A 25801-nucleotide genomic window follows, 5' to 3' on the forward strand; every position below is an offset into this window, starting at 1 on the left:
TTTTTCATTGTACTCTGACTTCACCATCACAGTGCCAGATCCAAACAAGCAGGGCATCATCTGTTTTGTTCACCTTTGTATTTTCACAAATGTGTGTGAATATATGCACACTTATATAGGAAATAAAAGGAATGTATGTCTCATGAACTACTGTTGTAAGGTAATATTTGAAAGAAATATTTTGGATAAGGATCTTTCTCATCAATATGGACATGTAGTGGAATAGACCCCATGATACAAATAAAGAAGAACTGCCCTCACTTTACTGGACATCCCTCCATACCTAGCACTCTATTTTCCTACTTTTGTTTAATTGCAAAACTCATTGTATACTTTCTACTTTTACTTGATATACTTTATGCCTCCCATTGCCACTTCTAATTGGGCTTTCATCAGTTAATTGTCAACAATTATGCATGTGTTGCTGAGTTCAAGGTTCACTTCTTTTTAGCATCATAAATTAATCGTTAATTAGTTGATTAGGCAAACAAACAACCATAGGCTGATGCCTATCAAGACACCTCAGGTACATGTGCTTGGCTTTGACTCTCTCTGACCTTTTCTGTAGTACCTACTGGACCTCTGGACTCACCTGATTGGGAACTCTGAGGGGAAGGTCTCCATGGGAAAGTCCAACTTCCAGATGGTTGATGATGGAGACTGAAGCTCTCTGCCCAGAGAAGACAGCAGGAAGGAGGCAAGCACAAATTTACCAGACAAATTTAGGATTTAAAAAGCAACAATCAGATTTCATCCAGCCCAAGATCACACATGCTGAGAGACTGGAGATGAGGAGATATTTACAGCTCCCTATGTCTGCTCATTAGGTGCATTTCTGTCTTGTTACTCCAACTCCTAATCACCTGATTTCCCTGTGGGTCTGGACAGAAGGGGATATTTCCTGGAGATTCTGTGTTCCCAAAAGACCCGCTTCGAAGTCAAGTTAATTTAGTTTTTACTAGTTCTTCCTCATAAAAATCCATTGGCTTCCAGAGGATTAACCTCCCAGCACCTTATACCAACTCTGATTTAAGATATTTCTAGTCTGGATTAGAAAACTCTAGTCTCCAAATACTGGCTTTGTGGTAAGGACACAGGCCCTGATATTTAAATAAATTCTATTTTTCTTTTTAATGAGGGGGAGAACCAACTTCCTTTGCTATAAACTTTGAGTGTTATACAAGGGGCTTCATGATACATTAGCCAAAACAATTTGGCATTTCAACCTTATATCACAAGTTAAGAGCTGTCATTTAGTCACTCACTATGAAATATTTGTTAATTACAAGAAATATATTTAGATTTTTTTGCATTCTAATCTAGATATGGAATAGGAAAGTAATACATTCTTCTCTATAGCCTCCAGAACAAACCTAGCCCTGCAAACATCTTGATTTAAGCTTAATGAGACCCATTTCCTCTTTCTGACCTCAGGAATTGTAAGAGCGTAAATGTGTTTGTTTTAAATCACTCAGATGGTAATTTTACATTTGCATTAAAAAGTGAATACAGACATTTCTCCAATGAAATTTTATTCAGGACTGAGATTAAGTGTCTCAATTCATTCATTTAGCCTCCCCTGGGTAAAAGCATTTTGAGGTGTAAGCCTCCTTAAGTAGAAGAAATTTATAATCAGTTTGGAGATATTCAGCTCCTTTAGCTGGTAGAGAATTTCTCATTGTATAAATGTAAATGTGCTTCAGATTTTGATGCCTTTGAGGCATTAACATAGGAAAAGTAATTCATCATTTAAGTTCACGTCTAAATTTCTACATCTTTTCATTTTATATTAATTCAAACATTCTTAATTTTCATTTCTATCCTCTTCAACTTTTTAAAAGTTTCCTTTCAACATAAAATATGAGATTATAAATAATTCTGTGTATGTGTACATGTATATATTTGTTTATTTGAAATTTAAAATGTAGGTGAATAAACACACATAAACACACACAACTCTATCTTTGAACATTTCATTTGGGCTTAACCTATTATGTCCTCATATCTCATTTATTCCTTGCAACACTCATCTGAAATTATGTTTACTGTCCCACATTATCATCAGAAATAAAGAAATTGGGCCTCAGGTATATTAAATGTTTCACAATTACATTAAGAAGCCATTAAAGTTTATTGCGTACTTTCTTGACTCATACACAAATGGAAACATGACGTGTAGTCTATAGGTTTTGTATGGCTTTTATACACCGAATTGTACATTTAATCATGTTTAGCTTATATTATGTAACTATACTTTAATGAATTACTTAGAATGAAAAAAGCCTAGGATCTAGAGCTCGAGTAGCTGATTCACACTTAGAAATGGTAGGAGGTATTTCTTCTACCTGGGAAGAAAGCAAGGTGTCATGGAAATAGGAACAGTAGAAATAAAATAAGGCAATTCACATTTAAAACGGAAGGTAAAACTAGATATAGAAATAGGGTAAACTGCTGATATACTGCTTCAAGGGAGAAGAGCACAATGGCCACACACAACATCATGAATGAGCTTCAGAAACACACATAGGGACTCACAGCTGACTATAGACTCATAAGGGGTTAGGCAGAGCTCAGAAAAGCTCCCCACCGTACAATCTCACTTGGTAATAATGGCAGATAGGCCTGTTTTGGAAGGTGCAGGATTGAAGCACCCCGAGCTCTCTAAGTTAACTCTTTACCACACAGGACTAAATAGGGAATCAGGAATGTATATTTAAGGAGTTCATGTTAAAGCTAAATCTGGAAGGAAGTGAGTGCTTACCTTATCCGGCCTTCAGATGAGATTGTAGCCTCACCATCACCTGGATAACAGCCTGTGAAAGACCCTGAAGGAGGAGCCATGCAGATGTCTGGGGTAAGAGAGTTCCAGGCAGAGGGAACAGTGGATGCAAAGGCCCTGAGGTGGGACTGAGCTTCCATAGAGAGAAGAAAGGCCAAGACAGGATGAAGGAAGGAGGTGAGATCAGAAGGGCCATTTGGAACAAGGTTAGAATGCCTTATGGACAGGATGACACCCATGTGGGGCCTGAACAACTGAGCTGTTGTTGGTACCATACATTAAGAAGGGGGAAATCAGAGGACAGACTCCAGGACAGCCCTCATGATCCCTGCCTCCTGGTATCCGTGTGTAATGCCCTCCTGTTGAGTATGGGCAAGGCCTCATGACTCACTTCTAACAGGAGAGTAAGACTAAGGTGGTGAGATGTCACTTTCAAGATTTGCTTAAAGAAGATTGAGATTTCCATCTAGCTCCCATGGCATGCACGCTCTCTCTCTGTGTGTGTCTCTCTCCTCCCCCCCCTGCCCCGCCCTCTATCTCTTGCTCTCGTGAAACCAGCTGCCACATTGTGAGCTGCCCTGTGGAGAGACCCATGTGGTGAGGAGCTGAGAGCTGCCTACTGAACAGCCAACGAGGAACTGAGTCCTACCAACAACACCTGAGTGGACTTGGGAATGACCCTTCCCTCATCAAGCCCTCAGCTGACATGGTGGCCCATTAGAGACTCTGAAGCGAAGAATCCAAAGAAGGCATAGCTAATTCCTGACCCACAAAATCTCTGAGATCATAACTATTTGCTGTTATTTTAGGCCCTTATGTTGGGGCAATTTGTTGCACAGCAGTAAATCGCTAACAACAGATTTGGCCAGAAATTCAAAGATGAATCAGGAGTTAAAGTGTTTGCCAGGTTGAAATAAAATTGTAATAGACATCTACCTTGGGCTGGCTTCCCCTAACTACAGAGCCTCAGATATGGGTTGAGTGCAGGTATGTGTTTAGAAGTGGATCTTAGAAAACAGGAGTAGAGAAGAAGGCATGTGAGATAGGCAGCAAATATTGAGAGTTTAAATGAGCAATTTCTGCAGTGGGCACCTGGGGTTCAGTCCCTCCAGGAACCTCTAAGAGTGTGTTAGACACACACCCTTAAGGAGTGAGGGAGCTGGGGTATTGATTCACCAAAAATGATGGAGGGTCATTCCCAGGGATGCAAACTCCTTATCAGTTCTGACCTAGAGCCACATGGGCCATAGAAAGCCCCAGGCAGAATGTCACGGGTGTTCACCAGAGCAGGGACTATAGGGAGACTAATGAGGCACAAAGATTGATTGTTCCTTTGGCCTCAATTCTACAATGTCTAGGCACACTGTTGTGACAGATCCTGTCTTAATTTAAATTTTTTTTATTTCAATCATCAAGCATGTTTTACATTAATTTTGATTTTTTGAAACACTGAATTTGAATAATGGTTATCTTTTGACTATTGAGTTTTTGACACTTCCTTAAATTTTGCTTCTGAGACAACAACCTCATTTCTCATCCTAGTCCCAATCCTGGAGTTCACAAATAAGGGCATCAGCACACATGAAGAGGACTTGGGTATCAGCTGCCATATCTGAGTCAGGGTGAGCTCAGTTCTGCTCTAGGAACAAGCAAACCCCAAATCTCAGGGGTTTAAAACATTAGAGATTTTCCTTCTCACCTGCCTACTGTCTGTGCACACAGGAAAAGAAAATAGTATGTGTCCTCTCTTAGTCTCCTGCCCTGTATTTTTCTTAATGTGCTGAAATACATATAACATAAAAGTTACCATCTTAACCATTATTTAAGTGGATAGTTCAGTGGCATTAAGTACATTCACATGCAACCATCACCACCATTCAGCTCTAGACTTTCTCATCTTTATACATTGGAACTCAGTTCCCATTAAACACTCATTTCTCTTCCTCCTCCCCCAGCCTGAGGTACCTATCATTCTACTTCCTCTCTCTGAGTTTGACTCCTCTAGGGACCTCATAAAAGTGGAGTCATACAGGATTTGTCTTTTTATTTTTAATATGTTTTTTAAATTGCTTTCAGAGAGAAAGGGAGAGGGAGAGAGAGATAGAAACATCAATGATGAGAGAAAATCACTGGTCGGCTACCTCCTGCATGCCCCCAACTGGAGGATTGAGTCCACAACCCAGGCACGTGCCCCTACCCAGATTCAAATTGTGCCCTCTGGTTCATAGGTCAAAGCTCAACCACTGAGCCATGCTGGCCAGGCCCAGTATTTGTCTTTTTATGACTGTTTTATTTCACTCAGCATAATGTCCTTAAGGGTCATCCATGTTGTAGCAGGTGTCAAAATTTCCTTCCTTTTTTGAAAAATTTTAAGTGGTAAAAAACACATAACAAAATTTACCATTGTAGCCATTTTTAAGTGTGCAGTTCAGTAGTGTTAAGTACATTTACACTGTTGTGTAACCAACCTCTAAATCTTTTTTCATCATCTTGCAAAAATGAAACTCTACACCCAGTAAACACTAACTCCCCATCTCCCCTCCTTCCCTGCCTGACAACCACCATTCTATATTTTGTTCCTATTAATTTGACTACTTCAGATATAGCTTATAAGTGAATTCATGCAGTCTTTATCTTTTTGTGACTGGCTTCTTCCACTCAGCATAATGTCAGCAACTCTATTCTTACAAATACTTATTTTTCTGTTGTATGTGCATTTCAAATACCACCTCCTTCCATCAGGAGTCCCACCCCCAAGAAATACAAGTATCCGATTAGAAGTCATTATAATATGTTAAGAGTAGGTCAATAAAAAGAGAAGTAATGTCTACATGAGGATGCCAATAAAGATTGTGTCAGGAAATCAACAGCTCTCTAGCTCAATTAGTCGGTGAGTTAAGTCCCTGGAATCAAGGAATGTGGAAGGAAAAAGTTTTACTTTTTCAGCCTAGAAATGGTAAGTGGGCAGCAAGTGGCAGAGGGATGATGTTCATATTTGGAGGGGCCTGACCCACTAGAATAGAACATCCACATCTGCTCATTAAACATATTTTTACGTTCACTTTCTTCTCTAAGATCATTCAGCTGTTGAGGGAAAATGTAGAAATAAAACTTTACTGGATTGAAATTTACACACATGGTAGAATGTTTTCAGATGTGGCCCCCATTCTTTGTCTGTTTCCAAATCTTTGGCAATGTGACTGTGAGCTCCTCCATGCCAGAGGTGTAGCTTTTTTCTCCATCTTTGAATCTGGACTAGACTTAGGATTTTTTATTTGTTTTGGCCGTTAAAATATGGTGGAAGTGACAGTGTACTTTACCAGGCCTTGGTACATTTCCACTGCTCTCACTTGGATCCCTGGCTGAGCCATGTGAACAAATCCAGGTGTGCCTTCCAGAGAAGGAGAGGACAGGCGGACAGAGCTCATTTATTCCAGCCAAGCCCTCCCTAGATCAGTCACCATAGCTGAGCCCCTAATACATTAGAAAGCCCAGCTATGGGACACTCCTGCTGACCCATAGCTGACGCATAGCTGACTGCAGACCAGGAGGAGACCAACAGAGATCAGAACACCTCCTCACTATACAAACCCATTAGAAAATAAAGGAATTATATTAAACTATTTGCTTTTAGGATGGCTTATTATAGAGCAATAACAAATTGATCCTATAATCAAAGTCAACAGAACTGAGGGAAATTATAGTAATCTGCTACTTCTTACTTTTGGCATTTGTACTGATATTTGAGGACAGCACTCACAATCACTCTGCTATTCGAATGCATTTCAGATAACTGTATAGAAGTGCCTCCACTGAGGCTCCCTTCTAGGTAGTCAGGGCAGGGTGGAAGGACATGCATGTTTGTGCAGGAAAATTTGTGATGCTTACTCACATGACTGGGCAGGATTTCAACTCCTGTGTGATTCATCCTTTGATGATAAAGATTGAAGATATTTCCGAGTATAAAGGAGATATATACTGTATGATATTGAGATTGTTCACTCGCTGTCTCTTTGGTGGATTTGAAAAAGTTTAGAAAAGGGGATATATTTAACCGGGAGCACTAAAAGGAGGCACATTTGTAGAGAGCACATTGAGAGATTTTCATCAGAAACAGGAAAATAGTTCAGAAAAAGCACATAAAACTCTTCTGGTAATTTTCACCCTAATAATAAGGACTACTACACATAGACATCATAGCCATATTTTAATGAGTAGTTGCATGTCCTGAAAAAAATTTTGAGTAACAATAAGTTATATGTTTATTTTTGCTTCATCATATTTAAAGACATCTCAGACTCTAACCATATGAGATCAGTCTATTTATTAAAATTTATAATGTAGATGCTTGGAAACATATGTTAGATTGTCAATTTTTGCCAGTGGCTATGATAAGCATGGGGATACACAGCATATTAAAAACAATAAAACCAAGAGACTAGCTATGAAACATACTAGTATGTTAGAGTCTACATTATCAACAAGAGCAGTAAAGGTAGCGTTATAGAAAATAATGAGGAACATATAAGTGAAAACTGTAGTCTCAGATTTTTCTGTACAATAAAATTATGTAAATGCCCTTAGTAGCCAAGTGCAGTTTTGTCCATAGGAATAGCATAATTCATGACTATTCTTTGAGGAAAACAATAGAAAAATTACTTGGAATGATATATGTCATAAGAGAATAAATTATTGTAAAGTAATTCAAGTTAACTCATGAGATAACTAGAATTTCCAATTACATATGGTCCAAAGATTGGCTTTATTTGTGTCAGAACATCAGACTCTGAGGCTTTGAACCCTGCATTCATGGGCACTTCTTCAGACTAGTATAGTTAGCTTATCTTCCAAATAATCTTTCTAGGGCCCTCTTTATGTCATTGTTCCTGAGACTGTAGATGAAGGGGTTCAGCATAGGAGTTACCACAGTGTATATCACCGAGGCTGTTGCACTTGAATGTGAGTTTTGGGTAGCAGCAGAGCTGAGATACACTCCTAGGCTTGTACCATAAAATAAGGAGACAACTGAGAGGTGAGATGCACAGGTAGAAAATGCCTTATACTTCCCCTGAGCTGATGGGATTGCACATATGGAGGAAAGTATCCTAGAGTATGAGTAAAGGATCCCAGCAAGGGGACCACCACCCAGCAGCACAGTTAGACAATTTATCATAAGGCTGTTAAGAAAGGTGTCAGAACAGGCAATGTGGACCACCTGATTGAGTTCACAGAAAAAGTGGGGGATTTCCAAGTCTGAGCAGAAGGTCAGCCTCAACACCATTAAGCTATGTAGCAAGGAATGTAGGGCACTCATGCTGGAGGACACCAGAACCAAGAGTCGACATAGCTGGGGGTTCATGATGACTGTGTAGTGCAGGGGGTGGCAGATGGCCACAAACCGGTCATAGGCCATTACTGTCAGGATAAAATTGTCCAACACTGCAAAGAATGTATAAAAATACATCTGGGTTATGCAGCCTGCATAGGTGATGACTTTGCTCTGTGTCTGGATGTTCCCCAGCATCTTTGGGATGGTGGTGGAGGTGAAACAGATGTCTACCAAGGACAGGTTGGAGAGGAAGAAGTACATAGGTGTATGGAGGTTGGAGTCTGAGCTGACAGCCAGGATGATGAGCAGGTTTCCCAACACAGTGACCAGGTACATGGAGAGGAAAAGCCCAAATATGAGGGGCTGCAGTTCTGGCTTCTCTGAAATTCCCAGAAGAAGAAATTCTGAAATTTGTGTAAGATTCACAGGTTCCATGTGGTGGAGGTGACTACCAGGAAAGATCAAAATAACATGACTAATTTTCACACAAAGTTGTATTACTCACATATTTGAAATGCTACAATTAATATTTTATAGTGAAGACATTAATTTTAATATTTTGTGTATGGATATGGTCCCCTGTATGGGATATCCAGTGCCACCCCTGATATAGATTGTTTGTCTCAATCCCCTATTTCTCCGAGGGCTTCATGTATTCTATAGTTTGAATGAGAATTTTTTTCATGTTTCTCAGGAATGTAAATTGAGTGCTGACCATGTTTTAGGCACTGTCCAGGCTGTGAGAATAGGGTGCTGAAAAACAAAAGTCTCTACAATCCAATGAGGAGGGATGAATGTAGAAACAAATAATAAAATAATAAATTATTTCAGATGGTGGCCACTCATAAGAAGAAAAGGAAAGTATGTGTAAAGGAGAACGTGAATAGGAAGTTCTATTTTTCATGAGATTGTAGGTAGATCTGCAAGCAAGGTGTCATTTGAACAGAGATCTCAAAAAGGTGAGCAGGGAAAATTTTGAGATGTCCTAAATTAAATAGCACTGGGACCAGAGAGTGAGAGAAAAAGATAAGAGTAGTCAACCAGCTAAAAGCTGTGAATCCACTTACTAAAGACTGCTCTCATTCCTGAATGTATGTTGGAACTTGAATCAATATCTGTAGTGATCACTAGAGACCCCTGCATACTCCATGTGCATGAATTTTCAGGACTCTTGCCTGTAACCAATCAAAATGGTAATGTAAATACTTGTGTGTCTATCCCAGACCTGCCCCAGTTTACTTTCTCCTAGCACAGTGGACACGTCTTCTGTACCTCGCTCTGCTACTGGTGGTTTCAACTCCATGCTCCAGGACCTGGCCCTTTCCTGGCTGGCATTTGGCTCAATAAATAATGTTGTTGTTTTTTTTTTTTTTAAAGAAAAGCTTTTGGCCAGGCTGGTGTTGCTCAGTGGTTGAGTGTCAACCTATGAACCAGAAGGTCATGGTTTGATTCCTGGTCAGGGCACATATCCAGGTTGTGGGACTCGATCTCTAATGGGGGGGCCTGCAGGAGGCAGCGGATCAATGATTCTCTTCCAACATTGATGTTTCGATCTCTCTCTCCCTCTCCCTTCTTCTCTCTGAAATCAATAAAAAATATGTTAAAAAAAGCTTTTGACCCTGAAATATTTTTTTTTTAACACAACAGAGAATGGCAGATACAAGGCTCTGTGGGAAAGTGTGTGCAAGCAGAGAGACTGGCCAGTGCAAAGGCCCTGGGGAAGGTTCTGGTGTCCAATGTTCAAGTCAAAAAGTGAAGCAAGTTTGCAGGGTGAATAAGCATGAAGGAGAGTGATGAGAAGTGGTGGCTGACAGATTGAGGAGTGAGGTGGCTTGTCTGCTACTGCTAACACCTTAGACATAGGGACTTCCTCATCCACATAGCCTCTTATACTTTATTAATCATGTTGCAAAGGTGTCCCGTGAATGGAAACAGATCCCCTCCTTAGTAGCTTCTCTTGATTGAGTTCTGGTCTCATATTGTATGAGCCAGCTTGGAGTGTACAACTACCCTTGGTCTGAGGACTGCTCACATCTAAAAATCACACACACACACACACACACACACACCCCATCACTACCACCACCACCACCACCACCACCACCACCACCACCACCACCACGGCCTCCTCGATAGTTATTCCCATATCTGTCTTAGCCCCAGGCATACTGACTATGCTACAAATGGAAACAATTGAAGGTGGCCAGATAGTGATCTTTTACCTGTATAATGTAGAAATGGTTTCCAAAAAGTCCAATTCTTAAGCCTTCCATAGACAAATAAACTTGGGGTTACATACTGGGATGGCCATTTTCTGCCCTTTATTTAATAAAACATAATGAAATATATTCAATGAATTGAAAGGAGAGAGAGATTAAGGGGAGAAGAATGAAATAGATGAGAAGGAATAGAGATTTAATAAGCTCAGGGGGTCATGGAGAGAGTGTGAGGAACATGAATATTCTTGGGTCGTGCAGTATTTAAACCCTCAACATATCCCATTGATGCCAGCAAAACAATAAGTAAACAAGAATAAGCTTGTCCAAAAGACAAAAGTATCTTCTATTTTGTACACCTTTATAATGAGTTAAGGCATAAACCAACCCTTCACACACATAAAGTATAAAAAAAGTTGGGTAATTTTGTTATCAAGCAGTGGAAGACTTGTTTTCTGTACCCATTCCATAATCACTTGACCAATTTGTTTTTATGTGGTCTGATAGGGGATGAGGTTAGTCCCGTAGTCCGCAAACCCTGGCTCTCGAACCACATGCGGCTCTTTGGCCCCTTGAGTGTGGCTCTTCCACAATATACCACGTGTGGGCGCGCACGTACAGTGCAATTGAAACTTCGTGGCCCATGTGCAGAAGTCGGTATTTTGTGGAAGAGCCGCACTCAAGGAGCCAAAGAGCCGCATGTGGCTCCTGAGCCCCGGTTTGCCGACCACTGGTGTCCCTTTCTCCCTTTTCTTATGAGGCACCTTTTCTGTGTTATTTTTGGGCTTTGGGTTTTCATCTTTTTTGACACACCCTGTGAGCACACTCTGGTCCTGGCTCCAGTCTTCATGCAACATGCAAATCCTCCCCAGACCATGCCTTATAAATCCTGCCCACACCATGACAGTTCTCTCTCTTTATACTGAATAGCTTTCTTCATATGACTCTTCCTGAGGACAATTTTTTAAACACACATTTATTTAATTGTTTTCTGCCCTCACTGTCAAACTGTATGATCAAAAGAGCAGACACTTAACCTGCTTTATTCACGTTTGGATTTTTCACAAAGGTATGTGAATAGATGTGCACTTACACAGAAATAAAACTAAGAATGTGAATAGTGATAAAATGAAAAAATGAAAGGATAATGAAACCAGGTTAAAAGAAGTAGTTTCAAAATAACAACAGTAAGCAGAATTGAGTGGAGAATTAAACACTAACTGAAACAAGACACAAAACACAATCATTTAAGAATATCAATGTGGGTTGACTATTAAATTATAAAGACCTAGATATAAATGTATATAATGTATAATGTTCCTAGAATTTTCTGGCACATAGCAGATGCTCAGTTATTGTTCATTTAATGAGTCTGAAAGACCATAATGAGTTTCAACGTACATGAACATTTTCCATATGGAAAGCTTATACTTCAACATAGTTGAAAAAGCTTGAATTGTTACATGAAAGCTGGCATAAATGGCTATGGATCGGAAAGAATATTGAATTGGTCCTTGCCCTTTGACATCTTGCAAGATATCATAGAGGGTATGAACTTGGTGTAAGAATCACCAATACATTTTTGATGAACATTAGAAACTACATATAAAATTTACAGGTGGGCAAAACTGTCTTAACTAAAGAAAGAAACTCAGTGGTTAGAAAATAGATATATTTAAATAAAATGTTAAAAATTTATGGTCAAAATATCTTACAACAATCAGCTCAGAAAGAATGTTTTCTAGAAATGTTATTGGAAAATGAGAAAATAAATGAAGTTTGCAGAAACTGAGTAATAGTTTGAGAAAACAAGAAATGTCTTTCACACCCATCAGCCTGGGGAAAAACTGGAAGAGCAGTCATGTTTGGTTGGGGTTGGAACTTTGAAACTGGTAGCAAAAGGGTGTACTCTAATTTCACTGTCAGAAAGTGTTACAATTTTGGAAAACAACCTGAAGTCAGCTATAAGTATTACAAACAGTGATGTTATTTAATTCAGAGTTTCTTAGCATCGGCACTGTTGGCATCTGGGACAGACTGTTCTCTGTGGTGAGGTCTGTCCTGTGACTTGAAGATTGTTTAGCATCCCTGCCTCCACCCACCCCTCTCCAGTGTGACAGTCACAGATCTCTCTGGAAATAGCTCAATGTCCTATAGGGGACAAAATCACCGCTGATCAGAACCACAGTTTGAATTTCATAATTTAAATATATTTTAATAGCATTGATATGAGAGCAATTTAGTGATAAAGAAATGAAAGACCATAAAAGGTGTGAGTAGCAGTCACACTATGAATTCTTACGTAGCCATTGAAATAAATACATTAATTATTTTACCAAACACAGCAATCTCTTGCCTCTGGACTAAGTTGAATTGTCTCTTAGGTGAAAATAGGTAAATGTTCTTGGCTTCCATTCTCTGTGACCTTGTCATGCAGGGTCAGCTGTGATATTGACTCACCAGGATAAGATCTCTGAGAGGAAGGTCATTGTGGGGACATCTGAATTCCTCCCTAAATGGTTGATGAAAGAGACTGAAGCTCTGTTCACTGGCAAGACAGCTGGAAAGTGTGAAGTATCAATTCCCCGTCAGAATTGGGCCTCCAAATGAACAAATGACAGTGAGAAATAAACATAACCATGCCCTCCCAGCCTAAGGTTACACAAGCTGAGAGACCAGGGATGAGGGGATATTTATAAATCCCCATACCTGCTCTGCAAGCACATTTCTCACTTATTTCTCCAGCCTCCAAGCACACAAATATGATATATTTTATAGCAATAGAAGGATTGGGGTAGCAGATGGAACAGGCTTATTAATCGGCTGACTTTAGAATAGAGGTTGAGCCAGGCTCATCCAGGTGGGACTAAGTTAAGCACAGTGGTTCTGTTAATGCTGAAGAGAGAGACAAACGAATTAGACTCAGAGAGACTTTTGAAAATGCTATCCAGCTGGCTTGAAGATGGAGGAAGGAACATGAGCCATGGAATGCAGGCGGCCAGCCACACTAACAGGCATCAGAGAGAACAGATCCTCCCCTCAGCCTCTAGAAGGACCCCATCCCTGCACACATCTGGATATTAGTCAGTGAGACTCCTTTCAAGGCTCTGACATCCACACTGTAAGAGCATATGTTTGTATGTTTTAAGCAACTAGTGTGGGAATACGTTACGACAGCTATAGGATTCTAATACAGACATTTATTCAATAAATTTGTCTGAAGAACCGAGTTTAAGGCTCTTCACTCATTAGCTTCCCTTGGGTAAGGGCATTTTATGTTACAAACACACATGAAGTAGAAAAGAAATTTTAACTAGATTTGGAGATATTTTCCCCCCTCGCTGGTACAGTGAAGGCCTCACTGCATAAATGTAAACTGACTGTGCTGCCTCTGTGGCATTAAGAGTTAAGCTACAAGGGATGACTTTTATTTTTCCATCTATATAACTATGCTGACTTAGTTATAAGCACCCTATATCTTTGCCTAGAATTTGGTTAGTCTTTAATTTATATTCCCAGAATGCATGCCAGAATTTCTCATTACACGTAGAGACCACGGGGGAAAGGCTGAGTATGGGGTAGGAATTCCTGTCAATTGTTCCAACAGAGAAAGTGAGTGGGTAACAAATCCAAGAATATATGCAGCCCTGCCAATAATAAATAATTAATTCAAAGTAAAACTATTTAGTAGTCTTTTCCAGACTTATTAAATACTTTTTTTTTCACACAAATACCCAGCATGAGAGAAGATACTGCAATGAATGTCTCACAAATTGCTATTGCAAGGGACCAACTCCCTGACTGGTCAGGATCTTTTCAATAAATACAAAACATGCGCAAATACACACCATCTTTGAAATTTAATACAAACACTCTCACTTTACTGCACTCTTCTTCCCACCCAATACTCCAATACCTTCTTCCAGAAAAACGAATCTTCTCAGATACATTTTTATTTTACTGCAATCAATTTATGCGTCTCACTCATTCTATAGTGTCATCCAACTGGACTCCTGTTCTTATCACTTTATTGTCAACTAAGGTCCTTGTAGTACAGATTCAAACACACACACATCTTTCTTAATGTATTAACTAAATTAATTACACATTAGTTACTTAACCAACAATATAGACACAATACACTCTTGCCTCTGGGTAAGGCTGTTAGGGTCACAGTGACTCAGGTAAAAGTTTTCAGGTTCCGTTCTATCTGACCCTCTCCTGATGTACCTGCTGGTCTCTCAGACTCACCTGAATGGGTCTCTGAGAGGATGGTCTCCGTGTGGAACTCCTCCCTGGATGGTGGAGACTGAAGCTCTGCCCCACAGGAGACAGCAGGAAGGAGTGAAGCATCAGCTCCTGACTCAGCTTAGGAATCAAAAGCAAGAGTCATGTGCTGTCCCCCAGCGTTGTACAAGCTGAGGACTGCACAGGGGAGATATTTACAGCTCTCTCTTTATCTGCTCATCAGGCACATTTCCCTTGTGTTACTCCAACTTATAAACACATGATGTCCCTCTGGGCCTCTGGAATAAACAGAAAGGGAAATTTTCCTAATGATTCTCTGATCCCAGGAGACCAGATTGTAAGTCAGTGTACTTAGTTTTTATGACTTCATGTCTTCATCTTGCCTGCTTTCAAGGGCAGAAAGACCTACTACTCACCCCATCCCTGACTTCCCTTTTTCTTCAAAGTCTGATTAGGGTTGGAACACAACCCTCATGTCTCTAGAGAATTGTTATGCTCTTCTTCAATATGGCAGAACTGCGCTCCTTTGATATGCAATCCTTGGCACCACACTCTTTGGCTTCCTGACACATTTGTCAAAATAATTAGGGATTTATACTTATATTACCAGTTAAAAGGTATCATTTAGATCCTCACAAAATATTGATTAGTTTTCCTCTCCAGTGTGCCTCCGGTGACTGAGCATTGTCCCATGCACCTATAGGTTGTTGGCATGCCTGTTTTGCTGGCTTGATAGGGGTTGTGCAGGAGGCAGCTCATCAATGCTTCTCTCTCATGGATCTTTCTGTTTCTCTTTCTCTGTAAAAAAATCAATAAAAACATATTAAAATATTTATTAATTATAAGAGATACATTTAGATATTTTTTAAAATATATTTTTTACATTCCTTTCAGAGAGGAAGGAAAAGAGATAGATAGAAACATCAATGATGAGAGAGAATCATTGATTGACTGGGGTTTTGTTTAGCTTCTTATTTGCAACATAGTACATAGTTGCAAATATATATATATATATATATATATATATATATATATATAGAGAGAATCATTGCCATCAAACCTCAGAGGTCTATATATATAGACTAGAGGCCCGGTGCATGAAAATTCATGCACTGGAGGGTGGTCCCTCAACCCGGCCTTCCCCCTCTCACAGTCCGAGAGCCCTCAGGGGTGGGAGGCGACCTGGTGATCAGGGGAAGGCAACGTCCTCATCACACCTGTGCTGCTGCCATTGCCGGCAGCACAAGCCTTGGCTGGCCCTGGTTATCTGAGCCTCGGGTGGCCCTGGGCAGCTGGGCAGCTGCCATCCAAGGCTTGCCTGCACCTCGGGCCCGCCCTGGGCGGCTGGGGAGATGAGGGCAGGTCTGGCCACACCGTGCACCTGCTGCCCCCCTGGCTGGGCTGAAAGGACTGGGGGACTCTGGCAGGGCTGAGGGGACTGGGCACCGCCATCTTGTGGCTATGGGCGCTTCCATCTTTGTGACGGAGTGACAGTCAATTTGCATATTCCCTATTTATTAGATGGGATGAGTGAGATCATGTGATATTTATCTTTCTCTGAATGGCTTATTTCACTTAGCATAATGCTCTCCAGGTCCATTCATGCTGTTGCAAATGGTAAGAGTTCTTTCTTTTTTACAACTGCATAGTATTCCATTGTATAGATGTACCACAGGTTTTGAATCTACTCATCTGCTGATGGGCACTTAGGCTGTTTCCAAATCTTAGCTATTGTAAATTGTGCTGCTATGAACATAGAGGTGCATATATTCTTTTTGATGAGTGTTTGTGAATTCTTAGATATATTCCTACAAGTGGGATCACTGGGTCAAATGGGAGTTCCATTTTTTAAAATTGTTTAAATATTACATATGTCTCCTTTTCCCCCCATCAACCCCTTCCTGCCACTCCCAACCCCTATGATAAGCCCCCACCACCCCAGTGTCTATGTTCATTGGTTATGCTAATATGCATGCATATAAGTCCTTTGATTGATCTGTTACCTCCTCACCCCACCTTCCCCTGCCTTCCCTCTGAGGTTTGATGGTCTGTTTGTTGTTTCTGTCTCTGGATCTATTTTTGTTCATCAGTTTATGTTGTTCATTATATTCCACAAATGAGTGAGATCATGTAATATTTATCTTTCTCTGACTGGCTTATTTCGCTTAGCATAATGCTGTCCATGTCCATCTATGGTGTTGAGAATGGTAAGAGTTCCTTCTTTTTTTACAGCAATGTAGTATTCCATTGTGTAGATGTACCACTGCTTTTTAATCCACTCATCTGTGGATGGGTACTTAGGCTGTTTCAAAATCTTAGCTATTGTAAATTGTGCTGCTATGAACACAGAGGTGCTTATATTCTTTCTGATGAGTGTTTGTGAATTCTTAGGATACATTCCTACAAGTGGGATCACTGGGTCAAATGGAAGTTACATTTTTAATTTTTTGAGGAAACTCCATACTGTTTTCCACAGAGGCCGCACCAGTCTGCATTCCCACCAGCAGTGCACTAGGGTTCCCTTTTCTCCACAACCTCACCAATACTTGTCATTTGTTGATTTGTTGATGATAGCTATTCTGACAGGTGTGAGATGGTACCTCACTGTCATTTTGATTTGCATCTCTCAGATGATTAGTGACTTTGAGAATTTTTTCATATGCTTTTTGGCCTCCACTTTGGAGAACTGTGTATTTAGGTCCTTTTCCCATTTTTTAATTGGATTGTTTATCTCCTATTGTTTAGTTGAATGAGTTCCCTATAAGTTTTGGAGCTTAACCCTTATCAGATATATCATTGCCAAATATATTCTCCCATGCAGTGGGCTCTCTTATTATTTTGTTGATCATTTATTTTGCTGTGCAGAAGCTTTTTATTTTAATGTAGTCCCATTTGTTTATTTTCTCCTTAATTTCCATGGTCCTAGGATATGTATCTGTAAACATATTGCTTTTGCTGCCAATGGTTTCTTCTAGGATTTTTATGGTTTCACATTTTACATTTAAGTTTTTTTTTTATCTATTTTGAGTTTATTTTTGTGTATGGTGTAAGTTGGTGGTCTTGTTTCATTTTTTTGCATGTATCTTTTCAATTTTCCCAACACCATTTATTGAAGAGACTGTCTTGACTCTGTTTTATGCTCTTGCCCCTTTTGTCAAATATTAATTGAGTATAATGACTTTGGTCAATTTATGGATTCTCTGTTTTGTTCTATTGGTCTATATGCCTATTCTTGTGCCAGTACCAGTCTGTTTTGAGTACAGTAGCTTTGTAGTATAACTTGATATATGGTATTGTGATTCCTCCAACTTTGTTCTTCTTTCTCAAGATTGCTGTGGCCCTTCAGGGTCTTTTTTGATCCCATATAAATTTTTGGAATATTTGTTCTAGGGCTGTGAAATATGCTGTTGGTATTTCATTGGGGATTGCATTGAATCTATAAATTGCTTTGGGTAGTATAGACATTTTAATGATATTGATTCTACCAACCAATGAATAAGGAATATTCTTCCACTTGGGTATATATTCCTCTATTTATTTTTTCAATGTCTTATAATTTGCAGAGTGCAGATCTTTTACCTCCTTGGTATTTATTCCTAAGTATCTTTTTTTTGTTGCAATGGTAAATGGGATTTTTTAAAAGTTTCTCTTTCTGAGAGTTCGTTATTGGTGTATAAAAATGCCATGGATTTTTTGAGTGTTAATTTTATATTCTGCTATGTTGCTGAATTCACTTATTAAATTGAGTAGTTTTTTTTATTGAGTCTTTAGAGTTTTCTATGTACAATATCATGTCTTCTGTGAATAATGACAGTTTTACTTCCTTCTTTTCAATTTGGATGCCTTTTATTTTTCTTCTTGTCTGATTGCTATGGCTAGCCCTTCCAGTGGTGGTGAAAGTGGGCATCCCAGTCTTGTTCCTGTTCTTAGGTGAAATCGTTTTAGTTTTTACCCATTGAGTATGATGTTGGCTGTAGATTTGACATATAAGGTTTTTATTATGTTGAGGTATGATCCTTGTATTCCCAATTTTCCTGAGAGTTTTTATCAAGAAAGGGTGTTGGATTTTGTTGAATGCTTTTTCTGCCTCAATTGATATGATTATGTGGTTTTTAGCTTTCAGTTTTTTATGTGATGTGTCATATTTATTGATTTGCAGATATTTATATGAGGTAATATTATTATGAATTCTATTCCACATTGCAGAAATGGGGCTTGAAGGAGTTTACTGATCTGCTCAAAGCTCAAACTTATAAGAAATGGGGTTTTGATTGAAATTCTGTCAGGATGCTTTTATTTATTTATTTATTTTTATTTTTTTAAAATATATTTTATTGATTTTTATTTTACAGAGAGGAAGGGAGAGGGATAGAGAGTTAGAAACATCAATGAGAGAGAAACATTGATCATCTGCCTCCTGCATGCCCCCTACTGGGGGTGTCCCTGCAACCAAGGTACATGCCCTTGACCGGAATCGAACCTAGGACCCTTCAGTCCGCAGGCCGACACTCTATCCACTGAGCCAAACTGGTTAGGGCTGTCAGGATGCTTTTAATTTTCACTGTGGGGCTGTGGTTCTCAACCAGAGATGACTGTGCCTCAGGTGTGTTTGACAATGTCTGAAGGATGCTGCTGAACACTGACAGTACCCAACACATGTAATTACCCTTCCTCAATTGTGCACATTAAAAGGTGAGAACACCTAGTCTAGACCAGCACTTTTCCAACTTCACTGTGCATATGAGTCACCAAGGAGTCTAGTTTGAATGCAGAATCTGAATTGTCAGGTCCTGGTGGGCTTGAGAATCTGAAAATCACACAATCTCCTCAGCGATGTTGATGTTGCAGGTCCTGGTCTGAGGACCATTCTGAGCAGCAAGGCTGTGGTTCTGTGTTAGAGTCAGTTGTAAGTAGTTTTAGATCTGAATAAAAATCATAGTTGCAAGTAATTTTGAACAAATAGGGTATTTACTCATTCTGGATCTTGTTGTAAATTCATTGTTCACTTATTTCATATAAGGATTCATGAATGATATCATATAATATACCTATGAAAAATGCCTTCTTTAATTCTTGTATATAAGGGTCCTTGAGAGACCAAACAATATCTTACTGAAAAAGATTTTATAGCAGACAGAATGAGCACCTCCAAAATTGCTAGAATTTTAGCCCCAGAACAGTGTAATATGTCATTTTTCATAGCAGAGGAAGATTAAGGTAGTAGATAGGATATGTTTGCTAATCAGCTGACTTTAAGATAAAACAGGTCAAGCATCAAAAGCAAAAATAAACCAATGATATCACATTAAACAAACAAAAAAACCCAACTTTGCACAGAAAATCAACATCAATAAAACAAAAAGGCAACCTAGTCAATGTGAGAAGATATTTGCAAATGATATATCTGATAAGGGGTTAATATCCAAAATATATATATAACTCATACAACTCAACATAAACAACAAACAATGCAATTTAAAAATGGGAAGAAGACCCGAGTAGACATTGCTCTTAATAGACATACAGATGACGAACAGACACATGAAATGATGTTTAGCATCACTAATTATCAGGGAAATGCAAGTCAAAAACTCAAGGAAATATCACCCCACACAAGTCAGAATGGCTATTATAAAAAGTCAACAAACAGCAAGTGTTGGTGAGGATGTGGAGAACAGGGAACCCTCATTCATTGTTGATGGGATTGCAAATTGATGCAGCCACTATGCAAAACAGTATGGAGATTTCTCTAAAAGTTAAAAGTAGAAGTATCATATGACCCAGCATTCCACTCCTGAATATTTACATGAATAAAATGAAAACAATATTTGAAACGATAAATGCACCGCTATGGTCATTGCAGCATTGATTACAATAGCCAAGATATGGAAGCAAGTTAGGTGTCCACTGATAGATGAATGGATTAAGAAGATGTGGTACATATATACAATGGAATATTACTCAGCCATAAAAATAATGAAATCTTGCCATTCATCGTGGATGAATATAAGGAGTATTATGGTGAGTGAAATAAGTCAGAGAATTGTTTTTCATATGATTTTCCTTATATGTGGAATCTAAAAAAGAAAACAAACAAAATGAAACAGAAACAAACTTATAGATACTGAAAACAAATTGATGGTTGCTAGAGAGGAGGGGGGGTGTTGTGGTGGTAGAAGGGGAAGGGGATTAAGAAGTATAAACATCTGGTTATATAATAAGTCATGGGGCTACAATGTACAGCATAGGGAATAGAGCCAATAATACTGTAATAATTATGCATGTGACAGATGGTTACTAGACTTATTGTAGTGATCCTTTTTAAGGTATATAAATATTGAATCACTATATTATACACATAAAATGAATATAATATTGTATGTCAACAAAATTGGCAATAATTACATAAGTGAGGCTAATGTAATTGACATGAAGAGAATACAGTATGACTGGCTGATTTGAGCCACACTATTAATAAACACAATTCCCCACATATACATACATGAAGGTACTCAAAGTGAGTGAAAAAAGCCTCCAATTCCTTGTTTAGAAGAATGCGATAAAAAAAACAGGAATAAAAACACTCTGACCTCACTATACAAATGTCAAGACTTGTACAGACAATTTAAAAGAAAGAAAGCAAGTGAATAATTAACCCACAAATATATTCAGGTCACAGGTAATGAAGTAATTGCAAAGCTAAGCTATTGAGCATACTTCCTTTACTTACTAAATAAATTATTTTTCCTGTAAATTGAATACCCAGAGTGAAAGAAGATACTGTGAAATGTATGTCTTATGAACTATTGTTGCAAGATAATATTTGCAAGAAATATATTGGATATGGATCATTTTCATTAATATGGAAACGTAGTGGAATAGACCCCATCATGAAAATAAGAAGAGCTGCCCTCACTGTACTGGGCACCCTTCATGCCTAGTAGTCTATTTTCTTACTCATTTTAGTTACAAAACTCAATGTATATGTTCTACTGTTAGGGTCCAGCCCCAACAGGTCCAGGGGTTCCCCATGGTGTGGACGGAGTCAGCGAAGAATGAAGGACATGGAGGCAGCGTTCAGGTGATCATCATAGCCAGGTTCCTCATTTTATTGTCCTTTTACATCTGTATTTATACTATTTGATCTTAATCCTATCCATTCTATTCCAAAAGTTAGGGTGTTTCTTATCTCCATTCCAAGGTTACTCTATTGTTCTATTAAGCTACAAGGAAGTAATTGAAAGAGGTTATTCTAAGTAAAGATTATGTAGTTTAAGCGTGATTGTTTGTAGTTAAAGTGATTAACTATCCGCCTGGAACTTAGTTAAGGGGTTTTACTGATAAAAATCCTCACCTGGGGAAACAACCTTTCTCGGGGAGGTGGTCCTGTTTAAAACACATAGCATTAAGAGGGGGGAGCAAACATATTAAGAACAGTATGTCATATATGCCAGGTCCTTGAAACATAAGCTGTGCAGATATTTCTTCCCTGCAGCAACTGCGTCAAGCAGCAAGGGTGGATCGGCTTCCAGCATTCTACTTTTACTTGAAACACTTTATGTCTCCCATTGTCACCTCTAATTGGGCCTCCATCAGTTAATTGTCAATGATTAGCCTAGTTGGCGTGGCTTAGTGGTTGAACGTCAACCTATGAACCAGGAGGTCACGGTTAGATTCCGGTCAGGGCACAAGATCGGGTTGTGGACTCATTCCCCAGTGTGGGGTGTGCAGGAGGCAGCCGATCAATGATTCTCTCTCATCATTGATGTGTCTATCTCTCTCTCCCTCTCCCTTCCTCTCTGATATCAATAAAAAATATATTTAAAAACACACCCCAAAACAATTACCCATGTGTTGCTGATATTAGGTCACCAAAGGAGGAATGCAGGAGGCCAGAGTGGTGAGGGATTATGAATTTTTTTGATCATCCACACACCAGGTGGCTGAGCCTGGATTGCTTCAGGCCCCGGTGACAGGAGTCAGCGGGCTTTTAAATGACTTTTGGCAGGCTTGTTTTCTGGGCAGAGACTTCTTTATGCATATCTGGTGGGAAGGTAACAGAATGTGGTCACCGAAAGTAAAATGTGGTCTCAGCAAAGGGAATGTCCATAGGGAAATGGCCTGAAAAGCCAGTTCCCAGGGGAGGGGTATCAATTCAATTGCTCAATCAAACCTAAGAGCTGAGTTCAATGTTCACTTCTCCTTTTGGTGTCATAAATTAATCATTTATTAGTTAATCAGGCAAACAACAACCATAGGCTGATGGCTGTGAAGACACCTCAGATAAATGTGCTTGGCTTTGACTCTCTCTGAGACTTTCATGTTGTACCTACTGGACCTCTGGATTCATCTGTTTGGTAACTCTGAGGGGAAGGTCTTCATGGGAAAGTCCAACCTCCTGGATGGTTCAGAGAGACTGAAGCTCTCTGCCCAGATAAGACAGCAGGAAGGAGGCAAGCACAGGTCTCCTAGACCAGAGGTCGGCAAACCGCTGCTCGCGAGCCACATGCGGCTCTTCGGCCCCTTGAGTGTGGCTCTTCCACAAAATACCACGTGCGGGCGCGCATGTTCAGTGCGATTGAAACTTCGTGGCCCATGTGCAGAAGTCGGTTTTTGGCCTGGGCGAGTCTATTTTGAAGAAGTGGCGTTAGAAGAAGTGGGGGGTGTCGGTCTGTCGGTCGGGTGACAGGAGACGCGGTGCAGGGGGGCCACGGAATAGGCAGCGCTGGGGAGGTACATTGTTTTGAGGTACGTTCACTGAGGTCGACCCCGTCCAACTCTCCCATCTACACTCGTCTATCTGAAACAGGTATGCAAGACGAGTGTGGATGGGAGAGTTGGACGGGGTCGACCTCAGCGAATGTACCTCAATCAGATTGAGGACTTTTTAGCAAAGGCCAGTGTAGGAGTACCCTAATTAAGTTAATAACAATGTATCTACCTATATAGTTTAAGTTTAAAAAATTTGCCTCTCAAAAGAAATTTCAATCGTTGTACTGTTGACTAATGAGTTTGCTGACCACTGTCCTAGACAAACTTAGGATTCTAAAAGCAACAACCAGGTCCCATCCAGCCCAAGGTCACACACACTGAGAGACTGGAGACGAGATATTTACAGCTCCCTATGTTTGCTCATTAGGTACATTTCTGTCTTATTACTCCAACTTCTAATCTGTTTTCCCTGTGGGTCTGGACAGAAGAGAATATTTTCTTAGAGATTCTGTGTTCCCAAAAGACCACCTTATAAATTAAGTTATTCCAGTGTCCACTAGTTCTTCCTCATAAAGTCTGTTGACTTTCTGAGGACTACTCTCCAAGCACTGTATGCCAACCCAAATATTGGCTTTGTGGTACAGACATAGGCCCTGAATCTACATACAATTGTTATTTTTCTTTTCAACAAGGGGGAGAACTAACTTCCTTTGATATAAACTTAGGGTTTATTACATACTAGGCTTCATGACACATTAGCCAAAAGAATTTGGCATTTCAACCTTGTATCACAAGTGAAGAGCTGTCATTTAATTCCTCACTATGAAATATTTGTTATATATAAAAAAAATCCTTAGAATTTTTGCACTCTAATCTAAGCTTGGAGTAGGAAAGTAAATAGATTCTTCCCTGTAGCCTCCAGAAGAAACCTAGTCCTGCAAACACTTTGATTTTATCCCACTGAGACCATTTCCTGTTTCCAACCTCAGGAATTGTAAGAGCATAAGTGTGTCTGTTTTAAACCACTCAGGTGGTAATTTTACTTTAGCATTAAAAATTGAATACAGACATTTAGCCAATAAAATTTTGTTCAGGACTGAGATTAAGTATCTCAATTCATTCATTTAGCCTCCTCTGTGTAAAAGCATTTTGTGTTTTAATTCCCCCTTAAGTAGAAGAGATTTGTAATCAGTTTGGAGATATTCAGCTTCTTTAGCTGGTAGAGAATTTCTTATTGTATAAATGTAAACGTGCTTCAGATTTTGATGCATTTGAAGTATTAACATAAGAAAAGTAATTCATCATTTAAATTCATGTATACTATTTATTTGAAATCTTCATGTCTAAATTTCTACATATTTTCATTTTACATTTATTCAATCATTCTTTTTTTCCATTTATTTCCTCTTCAACTTTTTAAAACTTTCCTTTCAACATAAAATATATTATAAATAAGTCTGTGTTTGTGTGCATATATGTGTACATTTATTTAAAATTAAATTATAGGTGAATAAACATACATACAACATTGCCTTTGAACATTTTATTTGGGCTCAACAAAATATGTCCACATATCTCATGTATTCCTTGCAACATTTGTCTGAAAATATGTTTACCATACCACATTACCTTCAGAAATAAAGAAATTGAGGCTTAGGTATATTAAATGTCTAACAATTACTTTAAGAAGCCATTAAAGTTTATTGTGCACTTTTTTGACATACAAACATGGAAATATGAATTGTGGATTGTAATTTTTGTATTGCTTTTATGCATCATATTGTACATTTTAATCATGTTCGGTTTATATTATGTAATTATACTTCAATGCATAACTTAGAAGGAATAAACCACGATCTATGCCTCAGGTAACTCACACTGAGAAATGGTAGGAGGAATATCTCTTCTACTTGCAAAATGAGCAAAGTGTCATGGATATAGGGAGAGTAGAAGTAAAATAAAGCAATTCACATTCGGCATTCTTCCTTTTCTTTAAAATAGGAGATAAAACTAGATATAGAAATAGGGTAAACTGATCGTATATTGCTTCAAATGAGAAGAGCACCATGGCCATACATAATATTGTGAATAAGCCTAGAAATACATGTAGAGATTCACAGTTGACTATAGACTCCTACAAACACTAGCAGAGCTCAGAACAATGCCCCACCATACAATCTCACTTGGTAATAATGCCATTATATTATATAATTTGCTTATAGGATGACTTGTCATATAGCAATAAATTACTGATACAATAATAAAAATGAACAGAAATGAAGACAGTAATAATCTAGTGAAGATTATTCTTGGCATTTGCTCTCAGTTTTGAAGATGGCTTTTATGGTTACTTTGTTATTTTAGTTTATTACAGACAAGTGCATTTAAAAACTCTCATTGACTGGTGCAGCCACTGTGGAAGACAGTATGGAGTTTCCTCAAAAACTTAAAAATGGAACTTCCATTTGACCCAGTAATCCTACTTCTAGGAATATATCCCAAGAAATCAGAAACACC

At 39.0% G+C, this 25801-nt stretch overlaps 1 protein-coding gene across 2 annotated transcripts; it reads right to left on the reverse strand.

The window, feature by feature from the left end:
• Positions 1–7338: 7338 nt before the first annotated feature.
• Positions 7339–12867, reverse strand: LOC102426430 (olfactory receptor 7A5-like). Of its 2 annotated transcripts, XM_006100348.2 has the most exons (3): positions 12785–12867; positions 10331–10427; positions 7339–8556 (listed from the first exon to the last, which is right to left on the reverse strand). In XM_006100348.2, the coding sequence occupies exon 3, from the start codon at positions 8541–8543 to the stop codon at positions 7620–7622; it is 924 nt and encodes a 307-aa protein (XP_006100410.1). In that variant the 5' UTR covers positions 8544–8556; positions 10331–10427; positions 12785–12867; the 3' UTR covers positions 7339–7619. The 2 variants fall into 2 exon arrangements, with proteins under 2 accessions (XP_006100410.1, XP_023619739.1); XM_023763971.1 differs by lacking the exons at positions 10331–10427; positions 12785–12867 and having other exon boundaries at positions 7339–7804; positions 8090–8444.
• Positions 12868–25801: the final 12934 nt, after the last annotated feature.

The sequence above is a fragment of the Myotis lucifugus genome, unplaced genomic scaffold (assembly GCF_000147115.1).
Source record: "Myotis lucifugus unplaced genomic scaffold, Myoluc2.0 scaffold_310, whole genome shotgun sequence".
NCBI lineage: Eukaryota > Metazoa > Chordata > Mammalia > Chiroptera > Vespertilionidae > Myotis > Myotis lucifugus.

Excerpts from the sequence above, each read along its gene's own strand:
- LOC102426430 (XM_006100348.2), bottom strand. The coding sequence starts at position 8,543 with ATGGAACCTGTGAATCTTACACAAATTTCAGAATTTCTTCTTCTGGGA.